General features: G+C 45.9%; 1 protein-coding gene across 2 annotated transcripts; it reads right to left on the bottom strand.

Moving 5' to 3' along the window:
- Positions 1–213: 213 nt before the first annotated feature.
- On the bottom strand, positions 214–8,042 carry naxd (NAD(P)HX dehydratase). Of its 2 annotated transcripts, XM_036545333.1 has the most exons (11): positions 6,362–7,994; positions 5,588–5,989; positions 4,914–5,058; positions 4,489–4,534; positions 4,311–4,399; positions 3,595–3,703; positions 3,241–3,291; positions 3,048–3,152; positions 2,147–2,267; positions 1,571–1,691; positions 214–1,189 (listed from the first exon to the last, which is right to left on the bottom strand). In XM_036545333.1, the coding sequence occupies exons 1-11, from the start codon at positions 6,858–6,860 to the stop codon at positions 1,039–1,041; spliced, it is 1,839 nt and encodes a 612-aa protein (XP_036401226.1). In that variant the 5' UTR covers positions 6,861–7,994; the 3' UTR covers positions 214–1,038. The 2 variants fall into 2 exon arrangements, with proteins under 2 accessions (XP_036401226.1, XP_036401227.1); XM_036545334.1 differs by lacking the exon at positions 5,588–5,989 and having other exon boundaries at positions 7,912–8,042.
- Positions 8,043–8,323: the final 281 nt, after the last annotated feature.

Raw genomic sequence — 8,323 nt, 5'->3', positions numbered from 1 at the left:
CACAACATTGCAAAGAGTCTTGAAAACTACATCTAACTTGATTTCTGAGAGAGTGAAATTTCAGATGATTAACATTTTAACAGAGACTAAAGGAGGTCCACTCTGAATCTGGAAGCATGTGTAAGAAACAACGGGAGAAGGGTGAGACATGAGCAAACATGACTTGTAAACTTAAGGAAATCACTTTCAAAACTCGTTTAATATTGACAGGTTAATAGGTTAACGAAAAGGCGGTGGGGATTGTTACACAGTGCTATGCTACTTAATGTACATTTCCTTTGCTCATTTGAGAGGACAACTGCAAAGGTTTAACAGCATGATTGTCACAGCTACTGTAAATTGGAAGGACTGGAAGAAATTACCCATAATGCCACAGACTGTGTGCTGCTCACCTTCCAATCACCCAATATTTGTGTGGAAGACTTATTCCGTCTAGAAGCTGAGGGGGCGATGAGTGACAGTCACCGCGTAAGACGCACTCTATGAGGGGTGGTTAACATGGAAGGAGTGATGCTGACAGCTCAGCTTATCTGGGGGACAATCCATTTGATCTGATAAATTTGTGGTTGATCAAATGCACCTGAATGTACTCTCAAATGGTGTGTAATGCAGGTTGCCATTGGTTGCAAAAGCATGAGGCACTTCAAAACATTTTGAAACAGTCACTCCAGTGTGAAAAGAATACGACCTTCTACAACAGGTTCACTGTTACAGTAGACTGCACTTCCTTTTGGGGGGGAAAAACAGTATGAAGGAAGCCCGAAACTGATCATCAAAGTTATTTACTTCCAAAACTGATTCTGCAATTCAGATTTGTTCCTGTTACAAAACCTTTGCAGTTTTCCTGTTCTTAGTTTTAAGATTCTCTGTGAGGTTTACAAAGTCTACAGCTAAAGGGTCTTGAGAAGTTTAACGGTTTCAGCACGTCTGTGTCTGCTCTCTGTCCCTGGGCTGACAGTGATAGGCAGGAGCAGAGCGCGTGCTGAGCTACGGTGGCTGGAAGAGGTTGGAGTCCACACCATCCGCGCTGTCCTGTGCTCAGCTCTCATACAGTGTTTTGAAGGCGGAGCTGATCTCCTGGATCATGTCAGAGGTTGTGGTCGCGCGGCCATGCTTGTGGAAGGCCTGCCGGTTGCACTGCCTTGTCAGAGCGCACGCCCCAAATGCCGCCACCAGGGAGGGGTTCACACTGAGGGGGCAATGAGAAGACATGGACAGCAGGTTACAGTTGGATAGAAGCACAGTCATAGGCTTACAGCATAGGGGAGAAAGGTGGTCATAGGGTTACAGTTTGGGAGAGACATGGTCAATGGGTTACGGTTGGGGAGAGATGTAGTTAGAGAGTTAAGGTTGTGGAGCGATGCGGTCAGGGAGTTACAATTGAGGAGAAATATGGTTAGTGGGTTGTGGTTCAAAGGATAGCAGACCTGAAAAATGTGTATGCATATTATGCAAGGTGCTGCCACCTCTTACGTCCCAGAATTCCCAGAACAAATGTGTGATTAGGGGTGTTTAGCTTGGAGAGATAACCCCATCTTGAGGTGCGCCAGGGCTCAGAGAGTACGCTTACCCTTTTGTGCTGTCTGCTGTGGACGCAAGGGCCCAATGTGCCAGCACCCCCAGAGATCCTGACAGGAGGTCACCCTGTCCCCCACACCTGCGCCCACTGCCCTCCTGACTGCACACCATCACTGCAAATACACACATGCACACACACCCACAGCTGAAGCCCAATATCCTTTCACAGGCTTTTACATATGAAGGTCAACAAACAGTCAGTGGACCAGAGTTTTGTTTACAGATAACTTCAGTGTGAAATGCACCATGCTGCCCCCCAAAATTGTAACAGTACAAATGCATTTCTTTGATATTATTTTTCAAACTACAAGCCACACAGTGCATGGAATTGAAGTGGGTGCTCACTGGAGCTACTTTAAGTGCAAGCAACTCACAAGTGCCTGTCCAATTGCATGCTCCTGGTCATTGTCGGTAGATGAGGGCAATTTTGAACTGGGGTCTTGGGGCTCAGCTTGCGCTCCAAGTGAACACACTGTGCGCCTGAGCCCTTGCAAGTAAGCCTTTACTGCATTGGGGGCTTCGCAGCAACATGTTTCTTGCGATTATGAATACATCTACAGGCACTGACCCTTGTTGCCGTCGGTGATGATGTCCTCCTCCCCCTTCAGCACCACCGTCAGGTTCCCCAGGGCTGAGCTCAGCTGTGCCACACTCCTCTGATTGTCCCTACTGTCCAGGGGTTCATGATGCTGCCAACACAAAGGTCCAGTGCGGTCACATGGATGATGTTTATGCTGCCCAAGTTGCTCTGGAAGGGGTGTCTGATATCCACATAAACAACATCCAAGTGTGCTTGTTTTGTAAATATGCATTACCCTGCAGGTAAACACTCTGAATTCGGCTCTTCATCACCTTCTGCTATCCATACACTAGAACAGTGTTTCTCAAACCTCTCCTGGAGTACCCCCTGCCCTGCATGTTTTAGATCTCTCCCTGCTCCAACACAGCTGATTCAGCAGGAGAGGGTTGAGAAACACTGCACTAGAAGACTTTGACATGACTCTGAAAAGACTTTTAAAAGACTAAAATCTGACACCCTCTCACATCTAAAGACAATGTGTCATTAGTCACAGAGAGAACTACAGCTTCCGAGGCCTCCCCAGAGTCTCCTCCATGTCTGTCTCGGTCTATCTATTCCTGTATCCGCTTTGCTGTTTCCTGTTTGGTGCTGAAAGCTCACCTATTGATTGTTGACAATATCCATGTCACTATTTGCATCAGCCAAGACTAAAAACTTATGATAATATTAAACATGGTTGATTTCATCAGAATGTCAAGACAAGAAAAAGACTGACTTACAACAGCTCGTATTACCACCTTACACCAAACGATCGAGATCATGGGAGCATGCCACAACTCTAGCAAAACTCTCATGATTTTACTCCGACATTGGAAATTTGTCTGCGACAGTGAAATCGCTTGAAAGAAATTTAGTGTAAGGCTGGCATTAGCTGCCATTCAACACTCACCACCGCTTCATACAGCCGACTGAACTCCATGAAATTGGGCGTGAGAATGCCCTTCTGGTAACCCTGGATGATGGATGGTTGCCGGGCAATGAGCCAAAGTCCGTCCTATCAGATACACACCAGTCACATGGTGAGGCATTTAGTTACCTCTGTAGAAACATGTTTTTAAATATTAATAAAGACAGTTACTTACTGCGTCAATAATTATAGGAATATCTTGTGTTTTGGATTTTTCTATAATGTCCTGCAAGTAGAAAAATAAGTCTCCATTATCATAAGTGAAATTATTAGTGATCTTATCTCTCCCTTAAGTAGCTTAATTGAAGTCAACAACACCAATAAAGTGTTGACTCAAATGAATAAGCAATACTTCTTTTCAGTTATCTACAGCAGCCAATTTTCCCTTGTCCAAACTGTCAGGAAGCCTGCTCAAAATGCAGCACATGTGTCTTCTATTAAAGGGAAGAGCAGAAATCTACTCCCCCCTCCAAGCAGCAGGGGAGAGCAGTGGGAGATGATGGTACGTGTGTGCTGCTGTTCCACTGGCCTTAGCGTTTTTAAGAAGCTTATCGTCTCGCCCCAACCCGGGTCCAACTACAATGCTGTGGAGCCTGGGCAGCCACTTATCCACCTCCTCCAGGGCATTGGGACTGTCTCTGTGAAAGAAGAGCAGTTGACATGCCACAGAGACCACTTGCACTTCAGCCAACAAGGACAAAAAAAAAACAAAACACATCTAAAGCATTCAAAGCCCAAATCAGTTTAGAGACCAGCAGCCAAATTAATTCCCTCAATGGATTTCCATTACAGGATTTTTAAGGTCTTAATCAGGATAAAAAAAATTATGTCAGTTATGGGCCTTCTGCTTCATTCACTTACACAACATCTTACAGGGCACAATGAAAAATGTATGACACCCAGAACAAGGGCCACACAGTGGCTTTGCGCCTTTTACTGCACTGTCTACATTCAAATGGAAAAACTCATTGTCTAGAAATACCGTGAGATGGTCAGTTAAAGTTAAGTTAAAATAAAATTGAAAGGTGCTGATCCTCTTTCTCCCCAGCCATAACCCACTGACCATGTCTCTGCAAATTTTAAATAAAAATTCAGTCATTTTCAGTCAGTCAAAATCAGTCATGGATTCAGTGAATTCAACACAAACAACTGTGTGCCCCACCAGGCCGTGGCATTTGAGCCACATAAGGCAGAAATATGACCATAAAGACCTGATGTGAGCTGGAGGAAGTGGACTTTACTTACAGCACTGGGTGCACTATCAGCTCAGGACTGTAGGACTTGATGACAGTGGCAGCATCTTTGGTACAGAATACATGGGACAGGTCCGCCCCCTGTCAATGAGAGAGGGTGTCGCTGTCACATGACCCCTCCTGCCCAGTGTGAGGCAGACAGTAAGTGGACACTATGTCATTGTGCTTACCACTTTGAGAGCCGTGATCGCTGCAAAATATGGCGCTCCGGTGTATCTGTTTAACAAAACAAAAAAAAAGACAAGAAAAAGGTTTTAACATTGATTAGCAAATCCCCTTCAATGGCTACATGTAAATAATTTTGTTTTCAGTTAAACTGAGAGTAAAGAACAAAAATCATTCTGTTATGTTTTTGCATGTCTACGTGAAATGGAATGTGTATTGATGGAAGCATTTTAAGCAAAAACTCCTGCAAGTACCATCTTCAAGAGAGCTTTTAGGTGGTAACCACAACAGGGTGAATAATGAGCTACTCTGCATTACAGTATAATGGCCTTTTCACTTCATACAGCTGTCACCATCAGGAGAAGCATCATTATCAGACAGCGTCATGTCACATGGGTCATTACAGCGCAGGGCTGAATCTCTGACTTACTCCTGGCACCCCCCGATGATCCCGATACGCCCATCCTGACCCTTGTGTTTTTTGGAGGTCAGAGGGGGGACGATATTCCTCACCAGCGGAAGGATGTCCATGCTCCTCTGCACAGTGCCACCAAGGGAGAAGGAGCGCTCGATAACTGCAAGGGAAGCACAGCCCATGGGTGAGATCATGCGCTGTGATGAAAGGTCGTTTCCACGGCGTTCGGAAGCCCTGGTTGGCATTTGCGCCGCGGCATTTCAATCAGTGCCAGTCAGCTTTTGTCTGCGAGGTTTTACAATTTATTTGGACCTCTGTGACCAACTTATAGCATTTGCATGTCAAGTAAAGTATGATTGACCTGTTATAGAAAAATCCACCTTTAATTGTGATAAACACTTGTACACTGGTGCTTGACCTCAATTTACTGCGAATAAGTCCTTGTGTCTTAAAGTGCTTATTTGCACATTACTGACTGACTGCAATTTGAACACACTGATTCCTTATTTTTACTAATGTTCTATTAGATCCATCGTATTGTGTGAAGTGAAGCATCTCCCTGAATAGGCACATAAATAGTGAGGATGGGTTAGGATAGGTTTGGAAAAGAAGGTGGCGGCAGGTAGAATCTCCATGATTGATGCTTCTCGGGTTTATGTCTGACCAGCAGGGTAAGAGAGGAGCGCTACCTAGTGGATGGAGTGGATTAGATGCCAGGCTGTGGTTGGGCTGTTCGGCAGTGTGGGGGTGACTGTGCGTGGGGGGGTACATAGGGGGCATGGGGGGGCCCGTCTGAGGGGGATGCGCAGCCGCTGGCGGGGCCGCCGAGCCACCGATCCCGGCAAACATCTGGCCCAACACCTGGAGCATGTGGAGCTCGCGGGAGTGCTCGGCCTCACGCCGCCGTTCCTCCAGGCGCAGGCGCTGCTCCTCGTACTTGTAGAAGTTCTCCTCCGCCTCCATGCTCTGCTCCAAAAACCTCTCCATCAGCTTATCCAGGGACAGGTTTGTGTAGCGCTTCTTGGACCTCTTGGGCCTGCCAGCTGACAGGCCACTAGTGCTCTGGATGTTGTTCTGCCGTGGCGCTGTACCTAAGGGGACACAAGTGACAGAGGAGAAAGGTCACACACTGCTCAAAGGGTGGCTACCGAATAAAAAAATCAGCACCCCACTCAAACACTGTCCCTCATTCTGATTGCAACATATCTAACCCAGGTAACCTAAAAATTAAGAGATAAGTGCAGGCCATATTGTTATGTTTGAAAACAGAAGGGCTGACATGTCTGTGATTATGAAATCTGGACAGTCAAAAAACACAAAACAAAATATTGTTTTAGGGATCCACAAACTTCTCCGACAGGCAATTCTCCAACGATTTAGCACGTATTTTTACAAACACCAAAATGAAGCCAAACCAATACAAGTCATGCATATCATTGTGTAACAAAACGTTAAATACTTACTGTTCCCTACCGTCACCGGTATGGGGAAGGATGGGTACTCTAACTTGACGGGGTGTTCTGCGTAGGAGCACTCCCCTGTGCTCTCCATGTGGGCTTCCAATGGATGATCGATACCCTCACCTTCCTCTTCCGTGCCGTCCATAGTTTCGTCCCCTATGGCTGCACTATCGATCATGTCCTGGGGATCAATGTGAGGTCTGTTGCTCAATATCCTCTCCATCTCGTCATAAAACTTGCAGATTTTGTGGTATTGTCCGTTTTTCTTCGTGCCTTCCTTCGCCTGGTAGTATTGCCTTTTCAAACTCTTCACGCGTATCCTGCACTGTTCGGGCGTCCTTTCGAAGCCCATTTCTCCTAACCTGCAAGCTACGTCGCGGTAAACATGACTGTTCCGAAAGTTTCCGTCCAGTGCCGTCTGCACATCCTGCTCGCCCCAAATGTCCAGCAAGGCTCTGGTTTCCACGTCTGACCACAAGAACCCCCGCGTATTAGCTAACATAATAGTTAAACTCGAACCGGATGCAACAGAACAATAATAATAAGCCCCGCAAGCGCACCAATGCAGACACCAGGCAAAGTTACAACGGACACAGTTAAAGCACTTGTATTTGCATACCGGCGCACTACTCGCGGTGCTTCGGCCAAGTCAGGCCTCGGAAATCGGATATGCCCGTACCGAGATCAGGCTCGCTCTGATCGGGGTACATGTTATGAAGCAATGCTCGATATCATCCACACGCGTCCAGCTAAAGACGCTTTCAGTTCATCTTTTTTTTCTCCACAATGAAGATTACCACCCGACTCAGCAAAGCTGCTTTCAACTCCTGCGTACGGAGGCCGCAGAAACGTCACTGGCGATCGGTGTACTACATCATTGGGATTACAGTCGAACAAGGATGTCTACTGGGTCTTAGAGAAACACGTATAATGTTGTGTCAGTGTTTGAGAACTGGAGCAAAGGAAAAGGGACTACACTCCCTTAAGTGAAACTTGTCATAAAAACATATAGGTTGACGAGGGCTGCTTTTGCATTTTGCTACCGATTAAATGTAGTCATCGTGTGATGACTACGAGAAAAAAATGCTCGTTTTTTGAGACCGCAAAATCACAGCGTAGATAACATGCAGGCAAGTCATGGTCCATCGTTGTATTTTGTTGGTTTTGACAGTTTACGTGTTCGTAAAATTACAGTACTCAGTTGGTTAATTTTCAATGGAAGGTTAAGTTAGTATTGTCAGCTAAATAAATATGTCAAATTTTCAGCATTACCACCATATGTTGCCGAGACACATGCCATTGCTGACGTTAGCTAGTCTAGAGAGCAAGCGTTGGCTGCAAAAGAAAACCGCGAACCTCCAATAAATCATCTAAGAAACACATTTAGTCCTACTTTACCTTCCAATTTAAAACCGAAGAGAGTTACAGCAATCGAGATTGTGACTGTCACAAAACCAGTGACAGCAGTACCCGGTCCTCATTGCATTATGCTGGGTACATTCGACAGGAGGAAGCGAGCTACTGAATTGGAATGGGCTTTACGCAGTTCTTACCTAAAGATGGACTGCGCGTTACAGCTGCTACAAGAGCACAGAAACGGGTTATTTGAACCATAAGGGTGAATTCCCAGATGGACCAAGCACTGACCCAAAACAGGAAGCAAGACGTATTCGAGATCGACACAGCGCACACACCACAGTGCGGCCAATCACAGCTGTCATTGCAGTTCAAAGGTTATTTCCCTCTCGCTAACACCTGATTCGTCTGAATTGACCTGATGTTACAAATGTGAGTCACGTTATTCTCCAATGCATCAGCACTGCAACTGCAGTTCGGTTTTCTCGAATAAAATCACGCTGAAGATGATCAGAAACGATACCGTTCTCTCGTGAATCTGATCAGAGGTAGCTAGCGAGGTAATGCACAGGCCCGTCTGTCATTGTCGCTACCTTCAGTGAAAAACTG

This window comes from Megalops cyprinoides, chromosome 14 (genome assembly GCF_013368585.1).
Source record: "Megalops cyprinoides isolate fMegCyp1 chromosome 14, fMegCyp1.pri, whole genome shotgun sequence".
Taxonomy (NCBI): domain Eukaryota; kingdom Metazoa; phylum Chordata; class Actinopteri; order Elopiformes; family Megalopidae; genus Megalops; species Megalops cyprinoides.
This window is presented reverse-complemented; position numbering and strand designations above follow the sequence as displayed.

Bases quoted from the DNA above. Each gene is read 5' to 3' on its own strand.
- naxd (XM_036545333.1), bottom strand. From the start codon at position 6,860: ATGTTAGCTAATACGCGGGGGTTCTTGTGGTCAGACGTGGAAACCAGA. The intron at 2,268-3,047 runs GTGAGTGTTGAA...TTGTGTTGGCAG, and splicing joins GTCGGCTGTATGAAGCGGTG to CATCATGAACCCCTGGACAG. The intron at 1,190-1,570 runs GTAAGCGTACTC...TTGCCCCCTCAG, and splicing joins ACAGCAGACAGCACAAAAGG to TGTGAACCCCTCCCTGGTGG.